Here is a 27163-nt window from a genome sequence, read left to right as displayed (position 1 = left end):
CACACTGTAAGGTGTTGAGAACAGAGAAAACAAACAAGGGTTCAAAGATAAGCCCCAAATTGTAAGTCATAGGGAGAGAGGATCCAATTTGAAGGCACTGATACACAATTAAACTGAGTCTCACTGTGGATAGCATGGTCAGGGCAAAGGTTAGGCCAGCAGGTTAGAAGGTACAACTGAAGCCGCGACTAGGATAAGGGAAGGCAGCATGTGGACTCCATGGTGCTTTCTGTAGCCTTCTTCAATAGAGTTTCATGGTAACCTCGTGTCCTTATAGCCAGAGAACCAAACTCTCCTCTCTGGTTACAGAGGAGCCATCTGGAACAGGTCAGAGCTAGGCACAGGAATGAGTGAGGGAAGGAATGGATGAGACAGGAAGCTGAAAGGGGTGCAGGACCAAATACAGATTCAGAGGCAGTAAGGGTCAGGGCATCTCAATGGTCAGAGACTTGGAGCCACTGAAGGTGGAGCAACTCTAAGGAAAGTTAGGAAAGAGACTGAGAGAAAGAAATGGGGGCTGGAGGGTGAGGGAAGGTGGGGAAGCTGCCCGGAGGCAAAATAATGGAAAAATGGAAGGATGAACTTTTCATTCAGGGCAGTCGTTAATCCCCAGATGGGGCCCAGGCCCAGAGGTTGGAGACTTGTAGGCTTCTGAGAGGCGGTTGGAGTCTGCTACTCTTCTGTTGTCCTGAGTGTGGGGGTTCAGAGAAGAAGTAGAAGAGGTGGAAGACAGGTTTGGGTCAGAGAGCAGAACTGCACACCTTGAGGTCTGGAAGGTGTAGCAGTTTGAGCCACAGGTGCTCTTCCTCTCCCTCCCTTTGCTCCCAAGCAGGTTTCAGAGAACTCCCTCTGTTTCTGATGTGGAGGGCAAAGAGGTCTCTAAGAAATCCCTTTCACTTTGCCAGCAAACTGGCATTCCTCCCACCTTTAAGTAAGGTAGTTTCAATAAAACAAAGACAAACCAACTAAGAGAGTTGGTCAATCAGGACTTTCCTTGAACTCTACTTTTTAGAAAATGCCTAAGCAATTTTTTAAGCTGATATAAAGTGTTGTATAAAAAATCTTTTTTCCTGATTTTCAGGTTGTGCTCTGGGGTCAGTAGAAATTCAATCCAGTCTATGCTGTCTTAGATGATTCTGACCTCCGGGCACATAAAACTTTCAATCTACTGAGATTAAATTATATTTAGCATCATCAACAAACAGGAATTGAGTGTACCCTAAGTGCTAGAGAGAAAGGACACAGAGACTTAGATGATTTGTTTCTTATTTCAATGGACTTACAACCTAGTGGGGTAGGCCGAATACATGTCTTAGGATCACATATTTGCTTTCCCCACTCTCCACGGCAACTACCTCAGACCTCTTCCTCTTTCTTCAAATGTCCCAAACTTGCTGTCCCCTCCCCTCAGCTGATGACCTGCGTCCCCTTAGCCAATGATGCTTATTTCACTCTGAACATAGACACAGTCAGAAGAAAACAACTCCATTTTCCCGCATCAAACCTTCTAGTCCCTGCACCTGTCCCTCTCTGCTTCCCCTACCAGAAGGAACGGGCTGTACATACTGTGTACTGGTACACATACTGGTAAATCTAAATCAGCACTGGTTGTAGAATTATTATAATGAATAACAGGGGTGGGAATAAAAATGAGGAGGAACCAAAATGCTCCACAGCAGTAACAGGGAAGATAGAAGTCAGAAGGGCTCAGAGGTAAAGCCTATAAGGTAGGGTTAGATTTTTAACTTAAGTAACCATGTTTGAAAACATAAAGACTAAAAATGGAATAATTTTAAAACCAGTACGGAAATATAAAAACACACTTTTTTGAAGCAGGAAAGAAAATAAATCCAAAAAAAAAGCAGGGTTAATGAAAACCACAAAATAAGATGATAGAATAAGTCAAAACATAGCGGCAATCACAACAACAATAAAGTGATAAATTTGCCTGTTAAAGGACAAATACGTTCAGACTGGATGTCAAAAATTCCAGCTTTGTTTTGTTTATAAGAGATAAATCTGAAACATAATGCACAGAAATGTTGAAATGAAAAGAATAGAAATATATATATATATATATATATATATATATATATATATATATACCAGGTATACTAAAATTAAGTATTAAAAAACTGATAAGAGAGTGAAGGGGCAAGGATCAGAGTAGGAAATATATTTGCAGTCACATAATCAACAAAGAACTTACATCCAGAATATGCAAAAAGCTCCTATAAATAAATATTTTAAAAAGACAGACAACCCAAGAGAAATAGAGGAAGAACGTACAAGCAAGTCACAAAGGAGAAAACCAAAATAGTGAATCAACATGTCATGTGAGGGTGCTCAAGCCCATTAGCATTCAAAGAAATAAAAATTAAAACCAAAGTGAGAGGCCCCCCCGGGTGGCTCAGTCGGTTAAGCGTCTGACTGGCTCAGGTCATGATCTCACGGCTCATGGGTTCGAGCCCCGCATCGGGCTCTGTGCTACAGCTCAGAGCATGGAGCCTGCTTTGGATTCTGTGCCTCCCTCGCTTTCTGCCCCTCCCCCACTCACACTCTATCTCTCTCTGTCTCTCAAAAGTAAACAAACATTAAAAAATTTAAAAAAATTAAAACCAAAGTGAGATATCAGTATACACCCACCAGAATGGCTAACATTTAAGCCATTTAGCCAGAATGGTTAATGATGCCCAGTGTTGGTGAGGATGTGGTGAAATGGGGTATCTCGTTCTTCTGTGGGATGTATTTTTGGAAAACACTTTGGAAACCAGATTAATGTGACCGACTAAGATGGAAAGTACATAAACTCTATAACCTAGCAATTCCACTCCTAATAGAAAGGCATAATCGTGTGCTCCAAGAACCTTGTGTGAGAATGTCCCCAGAAGCATTATTTGTAATAGCTACAAATGGAAATGATCCTCATTTCCACCAATATAATACAATGCAATCCCAACACAGTAAAGGAAACAAGTAAACTACTGCTACACACAACATGGATGGATCTCAAAATGCCATATTGAGAACAGGAAGCCAGAACACCAAAATGACAACATACTGCATGGTTCCGTTTATATGCAGTTCAAAAACGGGCAAAACTGAACTACATTAATAAGCAGTACTTACTCAGATGGTGAAAGTTTAGTGAGGATGAAATTGTTGTGGGTATCTTGAGTTGTGCAGAAGAAGGGGGCATGTGTGAGTCTTTGGGGGAACTGGAAATGTTCTATGTCTATTTAAAGAGAGTTATTAAGCTGTATGTTTATATTTTATAAATTTTTCTGTACATTGCATATTTTTTAAGTAGTTGCATTTTTCAAAGGTTTATCAAGCGAATACTAAGTACAGGTAAAATATCTTTCCTTATCTTCCTTGAGCCTTCTCAGTTGACCATTTCTTCTTTCCTGATACTTTAAAGTACTCAGGACCCTGTCCTTAGCTTGTTTTCTGTTGTTTTCTTTCTCTACACTTTCTTCTTAGATGATGCTCTCATCTATTATCTGGACCTCAAAGGCTGTTTTATATGCTGACAAATTTCAACTCTTTTTCTCCAGCCCTGACCTCTCTCTTGAGCTCCAGACCTGTAAATCCAACTGCCATGTTTACCCTTCTTCATTCTCTTAATCAACAAATATTTATTGAGGCCCCTAATATGTTCTAGGTTCTGCACTAGGTGCTGGGAATCTGACAGTGATGTAATGAGGCAAAGCCTTTGGGGAACTTACAGTCGTGGACAACTCCAATTGGGTGTCTTGTGGACATCTCAAAAGTTACATGATCATAGCAGAACTAATTTCCAGCCCCAGCCAATAAAACTCATTCCATCTGCAGCCCTTCTCCTCTGTAAATGGTCTTATTCTCTAATCGGTTATTTAGGTCAAAACAAGAGTGGCCCTTGACCCCTCTTCCCTTATCATCAGCATTCTGCTGGCACTATCTGTACAATGCAATGCAATGTATATGCAGAATCTAACCACTTCTCAGAGTCTCCAGTGCTAAACCTCCAATTTTAGGTACTTTTACAATATTCTAACACAAAGTATACTTTCAAAGACATCTTTTTTTTTTCCTTTAAACCTCAGATATAGAGGTGAGTTACTATATTCCTTTATTTTTCTTATGAGTCTCGGCCCCCTTTATGTTAGTTTTTCCCCATTCATCCCTGATCTCCACTCCCAGTCTCCTTGCCTCTGAGGGCATCTATTTAAATGTGCTTGATCTATGTCCTTGTGAAATATACATGTATTGCTTTCTAGATCTCATTTTATTTTTTTTTAAGCTGTGCACTCAGCACTAAGTTTTTAAGATCTATGCATGATACTATATGGATCATTTCTTCCAAGTGCTGCATTGTGTTCCATGATAAGTGTCTACAATATTTAGCTCATCTATTCCCCCAGGACAGACTCCCAGGTTGCTTTCAACCTCCTACTACTGCCAACAATGCTATGAGCAATATCTTTGTACATGTCCATGGACCTGTTTGCAAATTTCTCTGGGATATATACTCAGGAGTGGGCTTATGGTTCAGAAGGTATCACACACTTGACATGACCAAGTGTCACCAGATTGCACCCTAGAAGGGTGAGCAGTAGTATTCCACTGTGCTCATCCACTACTTCTTAGGATTCTTAGGCGTCTGTAGTGGATGTTGTGATGTACCACCAGTTTCTTCTCTAAGGCCCAGGCACTCAATCCCACAGCTGTCTGGAGTATTGGCTACTAAGGGCTCTCACCACACTGTCCCTCCCCAGAAATTGTCCTGGCAGAAGGCAGCTGCCTCAACCAAGGTCATGCCCTCAGGGAGGGGGGCGCACAAGCAGATCTCCATCTCAGTCTGTGTCCAGAGAAGCCAACCTATGATGGTCACTTTCAACTCCATACACAATATTGCCGTAAACATTATTATACATGTCCACTTGTGGACTTTTTCTAGAAATGTCCTGCGATGTGTCTATCTAGGATACTTAATTTCAGTAAGTTTTGCCCAACTGCTTTCCAGGAGGTCTGTACTGATTTTAATCTCCAGCAGCCAGGCTCCTGCCTCCACACATCCTTGCCGACATTTATCATCATCCATCTTTCTCCACATACAGCTTCAAGGAAAACTTGCAGAAATAAATAAGGGTTGAAAGAAAAATCAGATTCCTGGCCAACCTCCAGCTTACCAAAATACTCTCAAAGTTTATGCTTTGTTGTTTTTGTTAAGGGGGGAAAGATCATTGAAACAGAGAATTACCAATATAGATCCTAATACAAAGAATTCAAATAACCATAAAATACTCATATATCTGATTTTTCCCACTTATGTAATATATATTGCTTCTTTAGCATGTAAAAGTTTTAAGAAGAGTTTGAGCCTGATGTGTGTGTATGTATATATACATATACACTATTTATCACTGGTGTGAAAGCTGTAATTGCTAAGGAATAATTTTCTCCAGAAAATGTTTACCAATGTGATGTATGTGGATTTTACTGGGAACAGAGGAAAAAATGAGCACTCTATCACTTTTCAGTTGTCTGTCCTAATGAAAAAGATGAGAACACCCAAATTATAGTTAATTCTCCAGTCACTTATTTCGGGGCTTGAAATCTTCATGAGACTCATAGTCAGAGGAAGCAGTCAATCAACTGTCATGTGAAGGAGGGGAGAGACCCTGAAAATGTGCAACTCAGGAGAAGAGTCACAGACTATTGACAGCTGATCCTTATTCTACTTTGGACCACAAGGACCACAAGTAGATTGCTGGTTGGTTTGGCTGTGGCTTTGGCTTTGGCTTTGGTTTTGGTTTTGGTTTTGGCTTTGTTAGCTGATTCTTTTCAGCGGCTCTGCTCTATATTTTTTTTTCCCCTTAAGTTTGGCTCAGTGATTATGAACAAACAAATATTCCTGTTTAAAAGGAAAATGCAATGAAATGTGTCTCCATGCTTTTTCTGTAAATTGACTTACTCTAGCAAAGCAATTAAGTAGACGTTTATCAAAGTCATCTGTCACTCTGCCTCCATATTGTACTTCTCCAATCATGTACCGAACCGTACTCCATGAAACACCCTTTATTAAAAATAAAAAGATTGTTAATTGTCAATCCAAACAGATAATTCTAAATATTTCAGGTCTTCCCTGGAGGAAAGGTCTCAAAAAGAAAGCACTAACTAGATTGCATTTAAAATGACTCTATTAGTAACTCTTTTGCTATCACATGACTGAAACTGCCAGGGTTCAGTCACCAAAGAAAAATCTATAATACTAAATATCAGTGAATTTATTACTCATTGATTATTTAAAATGGGGGTGGGGGAAGACTATTTTTCATTCTGTGGATGTAATCGTCTATAATACTCATTATAGTAATGCCAAGCTGTTAAAAAAAAAAGTCATGTTTAGTGAAGAAAGGGAAAAAAAACAAGTAGTCAACTGTTTAATACACTTTCTTAGTAATATATTTTCTGAATCAGTATGAGAACAACTAAAAGATTATTCACTCACAGCATTTTTCTACAACGCAATTCTTTGCTGTCTCATTCTGTGAGCTATAACTAAATCAAAGTATTTATTAATTGCCATAGAATCTTATCCTAGCAATATATTGCAGATATTAATAGTTTTTTTTAAATTTTCTTTTATTTTTTACTTAATACATTTGGGGTAAGAAAAGTAAGGATGCTTTATTTTTTAATTGACTTTCTTTTGGTTAAACTTTGATTCATCAGCTCCACTGCCTTTCAAAGCAACTATTTCAAGGTTAACTATTATTTGTATATATCAAATGATAAATAATAACAGAATATGAACCCATATGATGTAATTTTTCATCAAGTTGTCATACTCGATTTAATATGCCTTTGTAATTTCAAGGAAAACTGATGGTTTGATTCTAGATCCTCCAGCGGCCCAGGTAAAAATTCATCATGGCTTACCGTCACCATACTGACACTACAGTATCTATAATTAACTTCAAGATCCACTATGAGAAAGAAGAGAGGGGGAGACAGCAGAACACTGGTGTTTATTGAGTACTTACTGTGTCCCAATATACTGTGCTTTCACAAATGCTAACTCATTTATTCCTCACAGAGACCATGACCATTCTGTAGATGAGGAAACAGGCTCTGGGAGGCTCATAAACTTGCTCAAGATCATGGAAAAAACAGATGTGGAAGCACATGTGAAAGGACAACTGGGTTTGTGTTCTTACCTCTGTGACCTTTTGGAAGTCCCTCCTTCTCTCCTATTACCTCATCAGGAAAACGAGGATAATAGTAATGCCTTCTGTACCTCCCTCACAGAGTTGTGAAGACACAAATGAGATCCTCAATGCACGAGCACTGAGAGCTGTCAAGTGCTGTACAATGATCAGCGACCGTTACCAGAAATTATTGCTATGTATCTCCATAAGTTTAAGCATGTGTTAAGATGTGACTAGGGGCGCCTGGGTGGTGCAGTCGGTTAAGCGTCCGACTTCAGCCAGGTCACGATCTCGCGGTCCGTGAGTTCGGGCCCCGCGTCGGGCTCTGGGCTGATGGCTCAGAGCCTGGAGCCTGTTTCCGATTCTGTGTCTCCCTCTCTCTCTGCCCCTCCCCCGTTCATGCTCTGTCTCTCTCTGTCCCAAAAATAAACGTTGAAAAAAAAAAAATTAAAAAAAAAAAAAAAGATGTGACTAAAGGTGAGAAAGAACTTTCACGTGGGCTGAGAGATAACATTTTCTTTCACCTCTGAGGAGGCATCTGTGAAATGCTGGAAGAAAAGTCTGACTTAAGATGGACATTGTCTTGGAGTGCACTGTGGCACTTGGGTGTGACATGAGGAAGGTTGTGAAGTTTCTTCATTCGTGGTCTGTCTCTGCCGTGTATGTGCGCTGGAGAGAGAGGAGTTGGGCAGGGACATAAGCATGAGATGGGGATCCAAATGCACCCCTATGGGCAGTAGGGGTGTGAGTGGAAATGGCTGGACCAATAAATGGCTGATTCGGGGAGGTGGGGAAACCCTTGGCAGGTTCCCTGTATATTATACACTGAAAATGTCTGTGGAAACTTGGTTTAAGGACAGCAATAAAAATGGGGGGGGGGGGAAGCAATTTCACTCACCTTTTTAATATCACATTCATCAAGGTGATTCTGAATAAACTGGACACTGGCTGTAAAATCAGCAGAATTGAATTCATAGGGAATATTCCATCCTAAGGGACCAAATTTGCGTCGCTCCTTAAAAATGCCAAAGAAAATAAGTGAGATTTTAAAATTGAATGTAGCTGATTTCTTAATAAACATAAAGTACAGGAAGATTCAGATATAGAGATAAGTTGATGTAATAAAAGAACAGTATACAATTTTGGATCTATTAACCATTAGAACTATTATTTCTTAGCTGTATTGCCAGATGGTTTACAAGAACAAATGTTCAAATATTTGCCAAATTGTAGTTCTTGGGATTTAAAAAAAAAAAGTCTCCGTTTCCATAGCCACCTAAAAAAATGCAGTAGGTGCTCAATAAATAGCTGTTCAATGAATTTATTTTAAATTACACTCTTAGGAATTTCAAATGTTAAAAGTAAGGGTTTAAATTTTTGTTTTTCAAGTTGAATAACTGAAACACTCAGGAGCATTAAACCCCCTGCTGGTGTCATTTCGTAATCTTGCAATTTCAGATTTTGAAAACCCCAAATCTCTATTGTAAAACATGACACATCCTTCTTAAAACTTTCAAAGTGCCCTATTTGTTCTCTCCTCTGGACCAGTGGCTAATGTTTTGAATTGTCAAATTACCCATAATCAATCCAACTGGTCTCAGATCAAATGATACAAATGCCTCAATATTCTGGAGACCATTTTAAAAGGTATGTAAATGTGAGAACTGGTACTTCTAGGCTCTAAACACATAGCAAACCACATAAATTAACTCAAATATTACTATACCATCAGCTACCTCTGCCTCAGCATATAACCAGTCTCTAAATGGGGGAAGGGGAGTCTAATCATTTATTTGGATTAGCTCCTAGCCCTTTGACCCTAGTGGCTGAGGTGAGAACCTATATGGAGAGTAGAATCCCAAAACATCTATGGGACAGTATAATTCTATTTCTTTACCTCTAAATATATAGTAACTTTCTCTCTTCTGCCTTCCCCCACCCCCCTCCCCCCACACACTGTCTTCACAGTCCATTCCAATACTTCTTCTCGCAGCTGCTCCATGCCTTAGATCCTAATTAATACCACCACTTTAAAAAATCTAAATGAATTTTAGTTTAGACAAGTTCATGGACAGGTCAGAGAAAAAATTCAGAAAGCATGAAGGTTTAATTACTGATTTTCAAAATATGCTTTTAAAATATTAAGTAAACCATGAAAATTAATTTGGGTCCAGATGTTCTGACCCTGGGAGATCAGACTGTTAAATAACAAAAATTCAGCAGAGTAAATTTTAAAGATCTAAATGGCTTTATTGAATGATTGATGAATCAGGCAGCATCCTATTTAGCAAATAGAAAGGAGCCCCGAAGAGCTACAGAAAAGGAAAGGTTTTTATTTACTATTTTTTTATTTTTATTTTTTAAGTTTACTGATTTTGAGAGTTGGGGGGGAGAGGTAGAGAGAGAAGGAGAATCCCAAGCAGACTCTGTGCCATCAGTGCAGAGCCTGGTGTGGGGCTCTACCTCATGAACTGGGAGATCATGGCCTGAGTTGCAATGGATCCCACGAAGAGTCGGACACTTAACCGACTGAGCCATCCAGGTGCCCCAGAAAAGGAAAGGTTTTTAAAGGCAGAGGGGGATGGCACAAGAAAATCATAAGTGGGAAAAAAAAGGATTATTTTGGGGGACAAAAAAGGATCTCCTTTGGGGGACAAAGGGGGTTTATTAGGGGATTACCTCACTGGTGCTGACCAGGAAATTCCAGACTGACCAGTTAAAATTACATTCCTGGAGAAGGTTGAAACTGCAGTTAGGTTAGGTATTAGTTTCAGTTTGGTGATGTGGGCTTAGCACAAGTAACTCCATTCTGGGTCTGCTGTCTCCTTTTTAACAAGACCAAGGGCAAACCACTCTTAAAAACGTAAACTACTAACATTACTTCCAGACCTGTACTTCTTTAGGTTAAGTTGTCAGGTATTACACATTTGTATGGTGTAACTCCCACCCTCATCCCTTAGCTAATTAGATCTAGCTAGATCTAATTAGATTGAAGTGGACAGCCAGCCCAAGAAAGGCCAACCAGATTTCTCCTCCCACGAGTTTGGACTTAGGGTTCAGAACTTCGATCTAGAGTTAGAGCTTTAACCAGGGAGACTTAGAAACTTGGGAGCTGTGAAGCACCATCTTCTACCTTGAACACAGAGAGGTGAGAAGGAGCAGAGGTGCCTTAATAGATGGGAGAGACTTGTGGTATCATCCCAGCAGCAAGGGGAAAGGCCCTGGCTCTTAAAGGTGTCAGCTTCTCTTGATGGCTTTCTGCTTCCTGGTCTCAGCATTCATGTTGCCGTGATGTGTTTTTCTACTTGTTTCATGTTGAAATACTTGGTCCTGTAACCAGATTTTGAACCTTGACAGTGAGAAACGTGTCTCCCATTTTTGTCTCCCCTTTTGCACCTTTTCGGGGAAAGGCTTATGATTGTGTAATAAACACTAGATTGATTATTGGTAATTATCAGAATGAAAGGCGCTCTCCCTCTCATCCTCTTGGGGGGTAATTTCTGAAGCTGACACAAGGTTTTGAATTTTTTGAGTGGATCCCACAAACATTGAGCTGAGCCTCCTCCAGGTTATTTTGGAACAAGAGTGGGTTTGGGAGGGTCTGTGGGATATTAATATGAAAATGCATTCAGTTAAGCCTTGAGTCTCTGGAATTTCTTCCATCTTGAAGTCTTCAAAGAGAAGAAAGCTAACCACTTATTGGTGAGATGCAAATGTTTTCCCACTTTTTTAAAAAAGAGAATCAACTCTAAAATAGTTTCACCTGTGTTTGACTTAATTTTTAAAATTTACTGTTCAATTAGACAAGAGACTGAATGAAAAATAATTCTTCCTTTCCAATTACTAAAGCTGCTTAAATTGGCTCTATGGAAACATTCCCATTTACATGCACTGAGCCATTGCAATTCTGTTGCTCCTTAAAATGTGATCTTTGAAAATTGCCCCAATGCTGAGACTCACTTCACTTTATGCTATTTACTATCAAATTTCATTTAAAGCATTTACTTTTTAGGTTGGTTCACTAAAGTCATAGACTTATTAGACTTACCTTGGAAAAAAAAGAGAAAATCTTGCGGGGGGGGCGGGGTGACTTTTCTTTCACAAAGGAAATCATTTCATTTTCTCACAATTTTTTTGGTACTCAGTGATTTAAGTGACAATAAAGAAAGAACCCTGAATTATCACCTTGGAATATTATCAAGCCATTGGGAGAACTAAGAACTCATTTAGAAGCTCAAAAGCAAGGGGGTTTGCCTGGAATACTGAATCTCTTCAGTCCCATTAGTATTTTTGAAACTATGGGATGAGTCCTATGTGAGACAATGGAAAAATATTAAAATCAATGTATTTTCAAGAAGTTTTAATCTATTTGAGAAAATAAGCCTTAGAGGACAATGTGATAGTGAGTATAATTAACTGTCAGAATTTAACAGATGATAAGAAGAAGAAGACATTCAATCAGAGGCTTCTGGGAAGAATGAAACTGAAGCTGGCCTTTGAAAAGCAGGGAGAAAAGACTGCTGGGTTTTGGCAAAGACCATGAGCAAAGAGAGGAAACACAAAGCTTGTGATTCATCCAGCAAGAGGCTGCAGGTAAGTTGCTCTACTACAGCAGACAGTGACCTCAGGTAAGTAGCTGGAATTATGTGTTCATACGATGACTCAGGCGTGGAATGTAGACAGATATGAATGTCAGGGCAAAGAGCTAAAACCTGATTCAACAGAGGGAGTTATTATTTATTATTAAGTTGGAAAGTGGTGATTTTAGGAAGACTAGTCTACCCTTTACTGAATTTGACCAGTATAGTTCCTTCTTTCTATTCCAAAGAATCTTCAAAACACAGAACTGCTAGTGAAATGCGGAAAACTTGGACTCCTCCTTTGGACGCTGAAGAAAAGCTGCTCAATGGAGTCATCATCTTAATGATGTCAAAGCCATTTCCAATTTTATGTTAGATTCTACTTCATCCCAACGAGCCCAGCTCCCACAGGCCAACACAGAACCATTTCAGTTGCATCTGCAAAACAAGGCTCTCTTTGGAGCACCACATCTTGATTATTTAATAACTGGAGTTAACATAAAATGAAAAATGCAATCCATACTACACAACAGCAGGGAAACTTTAAAAGGTGAAAATAATGAACAGAAATGGCCAGAACCCCTGGGAAAAACCATCACGCAAAACGTGAGAGAGATCTTTCTCTAAGCCTGAATCACATTACTGAAATTATTCTGAAGACGTTTAAACTAAAAACTTTGCAATCATGCCTCCCCAAAGCCAGAACTTCATATGCACCATTAAACTTGAAGGAGATGTTTGTCAAGGCTCCAACCTGAGAAAGAAAACAAGATGTAGGAGAAGAAAACACTTTTCTGAAGGAAGAACTACTGGCAGTGGAACATGGGCCCTGTTCCATGTGGCCGTTTTTATTTAATATTTAATTATTTTTAGGATCTTGGAGAAAATATCCAAGTCTGCAACTGCCACTGCAAGCCTCAAGAGCTCCTAACCAATGCCTCCAGCAAAAAAACCTCACAGACTTGTACATAAACCATTAGAAAAATCCCCCCAAATGGGCCTCAATGTAGGCAAGCCAAGGGGATGAGGAGAAAAACTCCAAACCATGGAAAGGACATGAAGATGATGAAGGATTCCTGTCTTTTTTTTTTTTTTTTTTAACATTTATTTATTTTTGAGAGAGGGAGAGTGTGTATGTGAGCAAAGGAGGGGCTGAGAGAGAAGGAGACAGAGAATCAGAAGCAGGCTCCAGGCTTTGAGCTGTCAGCAGAGCCCAACAGGGGGCTCGAACTCACAGACTGCAAGATCATGACCTGAGCCAAAGTTGGACACCTAACCGACTGAGCCACCCAGGCACCCCAAGGATTCCTATCTTAAGGGCAGTGGATGTTTGGCAGTCATTCTCAATTCTCAATTCTTTTTGCATATTAGAATCACTTAAGAAGTGTTTTAAAGGACTGAGCACCCCACCTTGCTGCCTCCTCCCTGGGACTCTATGGCCCAGGCAATGGCTGAGAACCATTGCATTAGACATTCACTGGGTCCAATGCACTGTTCAAACAAAATATGGTACATTGACCATCAACAGGAAAAAACCAGAGGTGCCATTCTGACCTTCCACAGAATACTGCAGAATTTGTGGGAGGACACCATAAATGTAATTATTGAGTTTCAAAAGACCAAGACCCTGGAGGAAGACCTATTTAAAATTAAAATCCTAAAGGGTGAATGTGACCTTGCTCTGAAACCCAGAATGACGCTGCACTGGAGTATCATAGAGAGAAGATACTAAGGCCAGAGGGAAGCTTCCATTGAGAGTAATCTTCAAGAGGATGTAGAAATGCCCCCAGGGAGTAGTGGCCAAATGTAGCTGAAGCACTGGGGATGCTGGGCTCTCTCTGGGAGGGCAGAAGAGCTGGCTGGCTAGAGCAGAGACATCACCCAACTGTGGTAAGGGCGCCGTTGCTGCAGTAACTTCCTGGCATATGTGTACGGTAAGTTCCTGGAGGAGAGGAGAGGGAAGCCCAGGGGGGTCTGGGGCAAGAAGGGTTTAGCGCAGAATTGGCTTGTGTATCTCTGTAAGTTCCCATGGAAGCACCCATGGCCTCCTCCTACTAGGTAAGCCTGCTCCTACCTCAACAACAAAACAAATCACACCCTTCACTATGCCGCCCAAGACAGTTGTCCTTGACCAGCCAAGTCTATTCCCCTTCTATGGGAGAGGAGGGGTGTTCATTTTGTTCTCTGTAACAATGAGCAAGATCCATATAACACATGATGCCCTTGAGCAGGGGTGAGTTGATGACATGATGCCAAAGCACAGTTTAGTAAGGGAAACTGCACTGGGGGATACACAGTTCTTGCATTTGACCGCTATTTCACCACCAGGTTCTGCGTTCTGACTCATGATGGGCTCCAGCACGAACCCCTACGCAGCCCTGAAGCTTCAGAGCGTGCGACATGAACCAATTCCCTGTTCTTTTTGTCAGTCTCCGCAAGGACAAATGCATATGCATCATGTTTGTATAGAGCAAGGGATAACTAGGTTAACTTGGAGGAATCAATCAGTCAATTAACAAATCAGGTATTGGGCTATTATGTCCAACACTAGAGAAATCTAAGTCACAATCATTCCAACCCAGAACGTCCTTCCTGTAGCAGCTTCACTTCAAACTTTAATGTGCACGTGAATCACTTGGGCATCTTCTTACAATGCAGATTCTGATTCAGCAGGTCTGGGGCCAGCCTGAGATTTTCTCTTACAAGCTCCTGGGCCATGTGGACATTGCTCGCCCCGAACCTGCATTTTCCTATCAGGTAGGTGCCATCCTAACAAGTAAAACAAATTATTTAGGCAATATCACAGTAAATATTTCTGCAAATGAGGAAAACAGAACGGAGGAAGCTATGCTTGGATTATTTGTGCTCCCTGTGTAGTCACAGAACTTGATAACGGAATTTTAGAAATGGGAAAAATCTTGAAAGACCACCTCCTTCTGACGCTAAACACACAGACGGGGAAACAGAGGTCCTGAGAGGCATATAACTCAACAATCCCCACATAGCTAATTGATTTTACCGCAAGCATAATGTCCCAGCCTCCTGACCCTCAATGAGGTTGCTCTATCTAGCACACTATGACTATTTTAAGAGACATTCAACCTTTACTTTCACAGCCCTAGCAATGGAGACTTTTTTCTGTTTTAATCCAAATGTATGTCATGTTAAGAGCAAGCACTCCTTGACCCCATGACTGGACCACGGCCCCACTGTTGTTCTTCTATTTAGCACTTGGATAATGGCCACAAAAACACAGGTTGCCCCACTGACCATATGGAAAATACCCCCAATCATCTCCCCATGATAAGCTCAGTGGAAGAGTTGAATCATCACTACTGGGAACAGAATCATAAAATATATTATTTGCGAATTGGGAATTAAATAACAGAGTTAAAGTAATATTTGTATTAGAGTATGATAAGGCCTAGCAAAGCAAACAATTCCCAGATAAGAATGTATGAAATAGGCTTCAGTGACTTGAAAGCTGTAATTTACAATCCAAAGGCCACAGTGGGACTTGGTAAAAATAACCACCCACAAAGTGTTTAACCTGGTTTTAACTCTCTCAGGGGGAGGGGGCCAATGCACAGGAGATACACCAATGTCTCCTCTACACAGCTCTCTCCGCTGGGCAGCAGGGAACCTGGCAGAGTGGCAGGGACAAGGAGCCTGAGGGTAAATATGCCCAGTATTCTCTTGGATGAGCACCAAATTCCCCTCCAGCTTTGGGCAGGAGGGGAGAGAGGAGGTGAAGCTCTGTGTGCCACTATGCACAGCTAAGGCAGGCCTCCTAGTACAAGCCAGGTGATTCATTCTGTCCTCACTGCAGCCTCAGGGAAGGAGGAAATGTAGAAGGGGTTAAAGGAGCCTGTTCATCTCTCTCCAAAATCAAGGAGTGACTCAAGCACATTAAAATTATACAGCTTTCAAATATGGGACAAAATATAAAATCAAATGTAGAACAAAGCAATAACAAAATGAAAACACCGTATGGCTGCAAAGTCATAAAATTACTAAATTAATATACAAGTGTACGGTAAAAGCAAATAGTAAACAACCTGAAAGTGACAGGTAACCACTGTGACTCTTCTTCTCATTGTCACCATCACCTTCGCGGGCTGGCTCAAAACACACCACCGCCCGAGGCAGGCAGCATCAGGCTTGACTCCTAGATCTACCACCTATGAAGTTACCCTAACCTCTCCAAGCCTCAATTTCCTCATTTTTAGTTTATTTAATTTTTCCTGGACGTGGTTAATTTATTGCCACACACTAAAGGGATGGGGGGATGGACCCGGAGTGAGGCTGGGGCTGCGTTGTCCCTGTGTCTAGTTCTCCTGTTATTTAGGACAGTCCAAGGAACAAATTCCTAAGAGTCTGAGGAAAATTACAGGCATTGCAGTGAGACTGGTTAAATAATCTATGAAAAGCATCTAGCAAATAGTTGCTGCTCCTGCTTTAGTGCGACTATCTTCATTAATTTATTTATACATCTGGACATATTATCAATCAATGTACTCTGGCTTATTTATTTATTTATTTAAAGTTTTTTACTTATTTATTTTGAAAGAGAGAGAGAGTGAGCATGAGTGGGGGAGGGGCAGAGAGAAAGAGAGAGAGAATCTCAAGCAGGCTCTCTGCTATCAGCACAGAGCCCAACCCAGGGCTCAATCCCACAGACCATGAGGTCATGACCTGAGCCAAAAATCAAGCGTCGGACACCCAACTGACTGAGCCACCCAGGCACTTCAATTTTCTCTTTTTTAAAATGGTGATACACCATTCTCACCTTGAGAAATGTGACTGTTAGCATTACATGATATAGTACATGTAACGCTCCTGGCCAGCATAGGTACTTTGAAAACCAAATTTCTATCTAAATAACCATGTTCATCTCACAAATATTTACTGAGTTCCAGCAATGCCCCAGATGCTCCTATGGCCAGAGAGACTGAGAAGTTACAAAAAGACAAAGTCTTTGCCTTCAAGAGTCTTATGCTCCTATGGCCACAGAGACTGAGAAGTTACAAAAAGACAAAGTCTTTGCCTTCAAGAGTCTTACGCTCCCATGGCCAGAGTGAGGGGCAGGAGCAGGGAAAACATTTAACTACACAGACAAATAGATACTATGCCAGGTGGGGAAAGGGGCCACGAAGGAGAGAAAAAGCAGGGTGAGGTAAGCAGACAGTGCAGCAGAGAAACAATGTATTAGCATCCCCTAAATGTGCAAACTGCTCTCAGAAGTTACCTGCACAGTGGAGTGTAAAAATGCTACTGTGTAAAGCATCGGCTTCCACATGGGTAAATTACTGATATCCAGAAGGTCTTGATTAATTCCAGCAAATGTTCTTTTCAAACCCGCGCGTACGCCTTGGGGCGGCTCATTAGTGAATTTGAGAGAAGTCTGTCGTAAAAAGCAAACAGTAGTTTTGTTTCTAGAAATTATTGTCAAGGATAAAATAGAAATTACAATCCCTCAGACAACAGTATGCTTATGGTACATGGTATGTTGGTTAGAATTCAGCACTGTGTAAACTAATGACATCAATCACAGCTGAAACCCCATGAATTACTACCGAGTCTTATAACTCTTCTGTGGAAATAGTTCCTATATAATATGGATGGTTATAGTTAAGACTTTGACCATTATTACAAGATCTTACAGACTCTACTGCACCAAAATCCCTGCTGTGGTTTCATCTTTCAATAACGCCACGATGTCATCTTTATTTAAACAACTCTCAAGGAAAAGACACTTATGTCACGGCAACAAACCTGAAGCAACGTAATTGGGAATCGATCATGGGGCTCAGTAGTTATCCATACTCGGAAAGAGTCATCACTGGCTTCCGTGGTAATTAACGTCTCTAGCAATTCTTCCATGAATTCTAGGCCAAGGTGACAATTTTGCAGTAAAACCCAGCCACCCTGTATTCAAAAATGATTTCATATTAATATCTTGTAATTTTTTGTTACAATTTTAAGAAAACAAAATGTACGATTGAAAAAAAACCCTTTGCTTAGCGCATGTAAATGCTGTTTTGAGCACCTATTTTTGGTAAGATGATTTTATGTCAATACAAACACTTTCTTCTGCTACTGGTAAATCTGGTTACTTGGAATCAAGTGGGTTCAAAACAATAGTACTCAGCCACCCCAGGTTCAGAAGGACAGAAATGAAAGCTCGAAGCCCTGTGTAAGTACAGTGTGTGCACCATCTAATGGTAGGAACAGGTATTTTGGAATTTGTAACAACGCGTCCTAAGATGAATCGGAACTGACTCACCTCTGAACCAAATCATCCGTAGTCACAGAGAGAGATGCACATTATCTCATGAAAGATGGAGACAATACATGTGGTGACTTGTGCTACCATAATGTAAAATAAACATTTGTTGTCATCACCACTCCCATATAGTCCCAAAGCCACAAAATGTACTAAGCACTCACTACCTTAATACTTGCTAAAACTGTCTTTAACAATATAAGTCACATAGCCAATGCTGCTCTATGAGAACACGGGTTGTTGTTTTTTTTAACCAGACAACATGTTGATACCCTGATATAAAGATCAGATCAATACAGCTACAAAATAGTGAGCGCAGTAAATAGACGGTAATTCTTGTGTGTTATGCCTCCTACCGTGAGGGAAAATACAACTCCAACTGGCTTCAGCAGCAAAGGGGACGTGTTCGTCTAGACAACAGGGGGCTGCAGAGTAAGATGCACTTCGTAGTTAGTTTGTGCCGCAGGGATCCAGTTACTCGCTGGGTATTCCATTTCATTCCACAGTGTCAGTTTCACCTCAAAAATCTGGTGGCCCTCAAGGGGCAATGTGGCTGTACCTGTTCATGGGCTGTTGGTTTGTTTGTTGGTTGGTTTGTTTCTCAAAATGTCATTATTATCCATACTTATCCCACCTTGAGAAACAGGACATGGAAATTATAAAAGCTAATATTCCAAAGAAGGTTAGTGTGAATGTACCGCTGAAATTTAGAAGTTTCTCATTCACGGAAACTAAAGAAACTATTTAAGGCCCAGAATTAAACTGTCAAATCACTCCTTGGAGTGAATCATTTGATCTGAGTAAAAATAATTATATGTAACTGCCTTGATATATATAAATTAGATACAATAGATTATTGAATATAATTAAGTGATAAAGAAAAAGGCTTAGGGCACTTGAGAATTAATGACTAACTTGAGAATTTGATGGCCCAAGCAGAGCCTTAGCTCATTAACCCTCTCTTGTAATTAATTCCCAAGAAAAAGGTGCACCAAAGTTGCTACAGACATTAGGAGATCAAAAGCTTAAAAATAAACCGAGATCTTACTTTATTTTTGTAAGTGGTACGATTTCTTATCACAGCTGAAATTGTTATCAACCAAGCATCTCTAGAAAATTAATGTCCTGTGTATTATTAGGTGTGATGGAAAATATTTCTCAAGATTCCATCCAGCTTGCAATTTTCAATAAAAACCATCATCAATATTTAAACATAACATCCTCAAATATTTCTTATTCATCTGCAACTATCCACTAATGAAAAGAATAAAGTCTGACTTCAACCAAAAATTGAAATGTAACTGTCTCAGTCTGTCACTTCTTAAGCACTATCTATTAATGTTGATTGTCAAATTCCAAGACTTGCTAGAGCTCCATTCCTAGAAACCAGAAAGTGTGTCTGCCAAGTTGTCAAAAAAAAATATTTAGTGAAAATAAGATAGAGCTTACACTATATAAAATAAAGCAAGTTTTTTGTGGGGATGTCAGGAGCAAACCAGCTTGTGGTTTAAAATTCATTGGTAATCAGGGATGCCTGGTTGGCTCAGTTGGCTAAGTTTCCAACTCTTGATTTTGGCTCAGGTCATGATCCCACACTTTGTGAGACTGAGCCCTGCATTAGGTTCTGCACTGACAGCGTGGAGCCTGCTTGGGATTCTCTCTCGCTCCCTCTTTCCCTCTCTGTCTGTCCTTTTCTCTCTCTCTATCTCTCTCTCAAAATAAACAAATAATAAAAACATTAAAAACTTTAAAATTCATTGGTAATCACAGGTTGACTATATATACATTAAAAAAAAAAAAAAAGGAAAATGATGATGAAGCATCACAGGCAGAATGCTTAAGCCATCACTGTGGCAGTCCCAGGTAAACCTGATGTCCAGAGGACTAATAGCAAGAATGATGCACTAGGAGTAGCTGTCCTTGTCACCTACCTGCTGCATGGACACCTGAATCAGCTTTCGAGCATGTACCTCTTGTCCTTGCCCCATTGAGATAGTTCTGCATTCTGTAACATAGGAGAAGGACCGCTGTGATAAGATGTAAATTTTGTAACAGGATTGGGACAAAAAAAATAATTCCTCAATGGTCATGGACTCCCTCCCGCCATGGCTTCTAACAAGGGCCCTTGTTACTCAAACAGGTGTGGCCTTTGGTTGTGTTGATGAGAGAAATGAGTGGGACAGAAACTGGAGGCACTGTCTGGAAAGCTGAGGGCGAAGACATACAAAGGGCACGAGGTTGGGTTTTTAGAGAGTTTGGGGATTTTGGAAATGAGGTGATCACAGGTATTTAGAGGGAAAGAGGATTTTTGAGTTTTGCTGTATATTTTGATTAGAATCTTTCTTTGGTGTTTTTTTTTAAATATATGAAATTTATTGTCAAATTGGTTTCCATACAACACCCAGTGCTCATCCCAAAAGGTGCCCTCCTCAATACCCATCACCCACCCTCCCCTCCCTCCCACCCCCCATCAACCCTCAGTTTGTTCTCAGTTTTTAACAGTCTCTTATGCTTTGGCTCTTTCCCACTCCAACCTCTTTTTTTTTTTTTTCCTTACCCTCCCCCATGGGTTTCTGTTAAGTTTCTCAGGATCCACATAAGAGTGAAACCATATGGTATCTGTCTTTCTCTGTATGGCTTATTTCACTTAGCATCACACTCTCCAGTTCCATCCACGTTGCTACAAAAGGCCATATTTCATTTTTTCTCATTGCCACGTAGTATTCCATTGTGTATATAAACCACAATTTCTTTATCCATTCATCAGTTGATGGACATTTAGGCTCTTTCCATAATTTGGCTATTGTTGAGAGTGCTGCTATAAACATTGGGGTACAAGTGCCCCTATGCATCAGTACTCCTGTATCCCTTGGATAAATTCCTAGCAGTGCTATTGCTGGGTCATAGGGTAGGTCTATTTTTAATTTTCTGAGGAACCTCCACACTGCTTTCCAGAGTGGCTGCACCAATTTGCATTCCCACCAACAGTGCAAGAGGGTTCCCGTTTCTCCACATCCTCTCCAGCATCTATAGTCTCCTGATTTGTTCATTTTGGCCACTCTGACTGGCGTGAGGTGATATCTGAGTGTGGTTTTGATTTGTATTTCCCTGATAAGGAGCGACATTGTACATCTTTTCATGTGCCTGTTGGCCATCCGGATGTCTTCTTTAGAGAAGTGTCTATTCATGTTTTCTGCCCATTTCTTCACTGGGTTATTTGTTTTTCGGGTGTGGAGTTTGGTGAGCTCTTTATAGATTTTGGATACTAGCCCTTTGTCCGATATGTCATTTGCAAATATCTTTTCCCATTCCGTTGGTTGCCTTTTAGTTTTGTTGGTTGTTTCCTTTGCTGTGCAGAAGCTTTTTATCTTCATAAGGTCCCAGTAATTCACTTTGGCTTTTACTTCCTTTGCCTTTGGGGATGTGTCGAGTAAGAGATTGCTACGGCTGAGGTCAGAGAGGTCTTTTCCTGCTTTCTCCTCTAAGGTTTTGATGGTTTCCTGTCTCACATTCAGGTCCTTTATCCATTTTGAGTTTATTTTTGTGAATGGTGTGAGAAAGTGGTCTAGTTTCAACCTTCTGCATGTTGCTGTCCAGTTCTCCCAGCACCATTTGTTAAAGAGACTGTCTTTTTTCCATTGGATGTTCTTTCCTGCTTTGTCAAAGATGAGTTGGCCATACGTTTGTGGGTCTAGTTCTGGGGTTTCTATTCTATTCCATTGGTCTATGTGTCTGTTTTTGTGCCAATACCATGCTGTCTTGATGATGACAGCTTTGTAGTAGAGGCTAAAGTCTGGGATTGTGATGCCTCCTGCTTTGGTCTTCTTCTTCAAAATTACTTTGGCTATTCGGGGCCTTTTGTGGTTCCATATGAATTTTAGGATTGCTTGTTCTAGTTTCGAGAAGAATGCTGGTGCAATTTTGATTGGGATTGCATTGAATGTGTAGATAGCTTTGGGTAGTATTGACATTTTGACAATATTTATTCTTCCAATCCATGAGCAGGGAATGTCTTTCCATTTCTTTAAATCTTCTTCAATTATCTTCATAAGTTTTCTATAGTTTTCAGCATACAGATCTTTTACATCTTTGGTTAGATTTATTCCTAGGTATTTTATGCTTCTTGGTGCAATTGTGAATGGGATCAGTTTCTTTATTTGTCTTTCTGTTGCTTCATTGTTAGTGTATAAGAATGCAACTGATTTCTGTACATTGATTTTGTATCCTGCAACTTTGCTGAATTCGTGTATCAGTTCTAGCAGACTTTTGGTGGAGTCTATCGGATTTTCCATGTATAATATCATGTCATCTGCAAAAAGCGAAAGCTTGACTTCATCTTTGCCAATTTTGATGCCTTTGATTTCCTTTTGTTGTCTGATTGCTGATGCTAGAACTTCCAGCACTATGTTAAACAACAGCGGTGAGAGTGGGCATCCCTGTCGTGTTCCTGATCTCAGGGAAAAAGCTCTCAGTTTTTCCCCGTTGAGGATGATGTTAGCTGTGGGCTTTTCATAAATGGCTTTTATGATCTTTAAGTATGTTCCTTCTATCCCGACTTTCTCAAGGGTTTTTATTAAGAAAGGGTGCTGGATTTTGTCAAAGGCCTTTTCTGCATCGATTGACAGGATCATATGGTTCTTCTTTTTTTTTGTTAATGTGCTGTATCACGTTGATTGATTTGCGAATGTTGAACCAGCCCTGCATCCCAGGAATGAATCCCACTTGGTCATGGTGAATAATTCTTTTTATATGCCGTTGAATTCGATTTGCTAGTATCTTATTGAGAATTTTTGCATCCATATTCATCAGGGATATTGGCCTGTAGTTCTCTTTTTTTACTGGGTCTCTGTCTGGTTTAGGAATCAAAGTAATACTGGCTTCATAGAATGAGTCTGTAAGTTTTCCTTCCCCTTCTATTTCTTGGAATAGCTTGAGAAGGATAGGTATTATCTCTGCTTTAAACGTCTGGTAGAACTCCCCTGGGAAGCCATCTGGTCCTGGACTCTTATTTGTTGGGAGATTTTTGATAACCGATTCAATTTCTTCGCTGGTTATGGGTCTGTTCAAGCTTTCTATTTCCTCCTGATTGAGTTTTGGAAGAGTGTGGGTGTTTAGGAATTTGTCCATTTCTTCCAGGTTGTCCAATTTGTTGGCATATAATTTTTCATAGTATTCCCTGATAATTGTTTGTATCTCTGAGGGATTGGTTGTAATAATTCCATTTTCATTCATGATTTTATCTATTTGGGTCATCTCCCTTTTCTTTTTGAGAAGCCTGGCTAGAGGTTTGTCAATTTTGTTTATTTTTTCAAAAAACCAACTCTTGGTTTCGTTGATCTGCTCTACAGTTTTTTTAGATTCTATATTGTTTATTTCTGCTCTGATCTTTATTATTTCTCTTCTTCTGCTGGGTTTAGGCTGCCTTTGCTGTTCTGCTTCTAGTTCCTTTAGGTGTGCTGTTAGATTTTGTATTTGGGATTTTTCTTGTTTCTTGAGATAGGCCTGGATTGCAATGTATTTTCCTCTCAGGACTGCCTTTGCTGCGTCCCAAAGCGTTTGGATTGTTGTATTTTCATTTTCGTTTGTTTCCATATATTTTTTAATTTCTTCTCTAATTGCCTGGTTGACCCACTCATTCGTTAGTAGGGTGTTCTTTAACCTCCATGCTTTTGGAGGTTTTCCAGACTTTTTCCTGTGGTTGATTTCAAGCTTCATAGCATGCATTGCGAAGCAGTGAATGTTTTTGCCCTGCTATTCCAGATGAGCGTGGATCCTCAGTGAAGTGGGGCACTGTGGTAGGGAAAACAGTGAGGCTAACTTGGGAACCACTAGAGGAGGCTATAAGTGATGGAGGAATTTATGGGGTGGGAGGAAGTATGTCAGGAACCCGAAAAGTTGTCAGGACATACATCATTTGAACAGCACTGCATGGCTAATGGACAGAGATTCTGTGAGGCTCTGTAAATTGCAACATTAGAGACTATTCATAAACTCGGGGTCACAGGGAGAAACTTTGCAAGGGTGCCTGACAGAGGATAAAAGGGCACCGCTTGAAGAATCAGGAATTGCAAGAGGCTGAGGTGGAACCAGGCACTGCTCCCAGAGAAAGCCGAGAAGAATCCACACAACCTACCAAAGGAGAAGAAAAGGGAGGTGGGACTTGAATGGAGGAGGCTCTGGATCATTCAAAGAGATGCTGAGCCCTTCATTTGAAGAACACACAAATGTTCAGTTGGTCAACGGGGGGGAAGGTTTGATAGGGACAAACAGTGATAACACATTGAGTGTGAGCCACAGTCTATCTCCTGTCTCCTTCCAACTCTTCTGAAATACACCTTTGAAAAGGAAGAGCTGCTTTCCATTCAGGTGGCCTGACTTTCTAATATTGATCCATGAATGGATTAGGAGGAGACTTAGAGGCATCCCTTCAAAACACACCCAGAATCTGCTCACTTCTCCACATCTCCACTTTCATTCCCTGGCCCAAGGTTCCATCATCTTTCGCCTGGATTTTTGCAAAAGCTTAACCAGTGTGACCTCACTCGCACTCCTGTCCCCTGCTCTTGTTCCCTACCAGCTCTTCTTCCCCCAGCAGACAGAGGGATTAGCCCTAAATCAGATCATGTCCATTCTCTACTCAAAACCATCTGATAGCTTCCCATCTCATTCAGAGCAAAACGCAAAACCCAGTGCAAAGTTCTTAGCTACAGCCTCTAAACACACACAATAGTCCCCACTGCAGACACACACACACACGCACACACACACACACACTCTCTCTCTCTCCCTTTACACACTCCACACACACACACCCCACATACACACTCTACATACTATCTCTCTCCACACACACACTCTTTACACACTCTACATACACACTACATGTACACAATCTCCACACTCTCCCTCTACACATACTCTACACACACCTACACACTTTACACACACACACTACATGTACACACTCTACACATACTGTATCTACACACACACCTAAACACTCTCCACACACACTCTCCACACATACTACACGTACACACTCTACACATATACTCTCCACACACACACTTTACACACTCTACACACACTCGACACACTCTCTCTCCACACACACTTTACACACTCTACATGAACACACTCTACACACATTCTACATACACACTCACGAACACACACTACACACACAAACTCACACGAACGCACTACAAACACACTCTACACACACACTGCATGAACACAATACACACACACACACACACACACACACACACACACACACACACACCTCCCCTCACTACTCTCCCCCCGCTCAGCCATTCACTCTCCTCCAGCTGCAATGGCCTGCTCCCCAGGCACACTCCAGCTTCACCGCTATTCCCTCTGCCTGAAAGATGTCCCCCTGAGAGCTGCACTGCCTCACTTCCTTCACACCGCAGATCTTCCTCACCCTCTTAGCAGGGCTTCCCTGGCCCACCCCATGTAAAACAGCACACCTCTCCCACCACTCTGTCCCTCACGCTGCTTCTTTCTTAGCAGGTTATGTACTTTTCTTGTTAGCATAGTATATACTCACTTGTTTGTCGGGTATTGTCTGTTTTACCCCCACACTAGAATGTGAGCCCCAGGAAAGGGAGGAGCTAGATCCCGGTGGCTAGCCCAGCACCTGAACAGTGGGTGGCACGCAGTAGGTGCTCAATAACTCTTTCCTTAAACTTTTAAAACTGAAGTATAATTTACTCTTTCAAAGTATATAATTCAATGTTTTTTAGTTTACTCATCACATTGTGGAACTATCACTTCCATCTAATTCCAGAACATTCTCATCACCCCAAGGGAAATCACACACCCATTCGTGGTCACTCCCCATGACCCCTCCCAACCAGGAACCACTAATCTACTTTCTGTCTCTATTCTAGACATTTAATATAAATGGAATCATACAATATGTGACTTCTGGTTCTGTCCCCTTTTGCTAGCATAATGTTGTCAGGGTTCATTCATGTTGTGGCATGGATCACAACTTCATTCCTTTTTATGGCTGAGTAGCAGTCCACTGCATGGATGGACCACATTTTGTTTACCCACTCATCAGCTGATGGACATTTGGGCTGTTTCCCCTTTTTGGCTAGTGTGAATAATGAACACAAATGCTATGAACATTCGTGTATAAGTCTTTGTGCGGACACATATTCAATTCACTTCGTTACATACTTGGAGGTAGAATTACTGGGTCATATTGTAACTTTATGTTTAACTTTTCGAGGAACTGACAGACTGTTTTGCAAAACAGTTGCCCCATTTTACATTCCCATCGGCAATGCATAAAAGTTCTAATTTTTCCACATCCTTACCCACACTTGTTATTGCCCATCTTTTTCTTTCAACCTATCTTATTGGGAGTGAGGTGGTTATCTCATTGTAGTTCTGACTTGCATCTCCCTAATGACTAATGATGTTGATGATATTTTTGTGTGCTTGTTGGTCATTTATATATCTTCTTTGGAGAAATATCTATTCAAATTCTTTGCTCACTTTTAAATTGGGTATTAGACTTTTCATTGTTGACTTGTAAGGGTTCTTTATATGCTCTGTATACCAGACCCTTGTCAGATTTATGATGTATAAATGCTTTCTCTCATTTGTAAGTTGCCTTTTTCACTTCCTTTGATGGCACCCTTTGAAGCACAAAAGTTTCAAATTTTGAGGAAATCCAATTTATTCATTGCCTCTTTTATTGCTTACGTTTTTAACGTCATATCTAGAAAACCACTGCCTAATCCAAGGTCACAAAGATTTACTCCTGTTTTCTTTAAGAGTTTTATAGTTTTAGCCCTTACATTTGTCTCTGGTCAATTTTGAGTTGATTTTTGTATATGGTATGATATAAAGGTCGAACTCCATTCTTTTAAAAGTAGATATCAGTTTTTCCAGCACCATTTGTTGAAAAGACTATCTTTTCCCTCATCCAACAGCTTGGAACCCTTGTTGCAAATCACTTGGGCATATATGTTAGGGGTTATTTATGGGACTGCAATTCAATTCCATGGATATATATGTCTATTGTTACGCCAGCACCATCTTGTTTGAATTACTGTATCTTTATA

General features: G+C 40.6%; 1 protein-coding gene across 5 annotated transcripts in view; it reads right to left on the bottom strand.

Moving 5' to 3' along the window:
- The window catches only part of DNAH8 (dynein axonemal heavy chain 8), a 347525-nt gene that overhangs the window by 46579 nt on the left and 273783 nt on the right, over positions 1–27163 (bottom strand). For all 5 annotated transcript variants that reach the window (XM_086706753.1, XM_086706756.1, XM_086706755.1 and 2 more), the window contains 5 exons: positions 19991–20064; positions 17549–17701; positions 17022–17177; positions 8092–8208; positions 5957–6058 (listed from right to left, as the gene is read on the bottom strand). In XM_086706753.1, the coding sequence (XP_086562879.1) occupies positions 5957–6058; positions 8092–8208; positions 17022–17177; positions 17549–17701; positions 19991–20064 (602 nt within the window). The remainder of the gene's footprint in view (positions 1–5956; positions 6059–8091; positions 8209–17021; positions 17178–17548; positions 17702–19990; positions 20065–27163) is intronic.

The sequence above is a fragment of the Puma concolor genome, chromosome B2 (assembly GCF_028749965.1).
Source record: "Puma concolor isolate L17-30 chromosome B2, mPumCon1.1.hap2, whole genome shotgun sequence".
Classification (NCBI taxonomy): Eukaryota; Metazoa; Chordata; class Mammalia; order Carnivora; family Felidae; genus Puma; species Puma concolor.
This window is presented reverse-complemented; position numbering and strand designations above follow the sequence as displayed.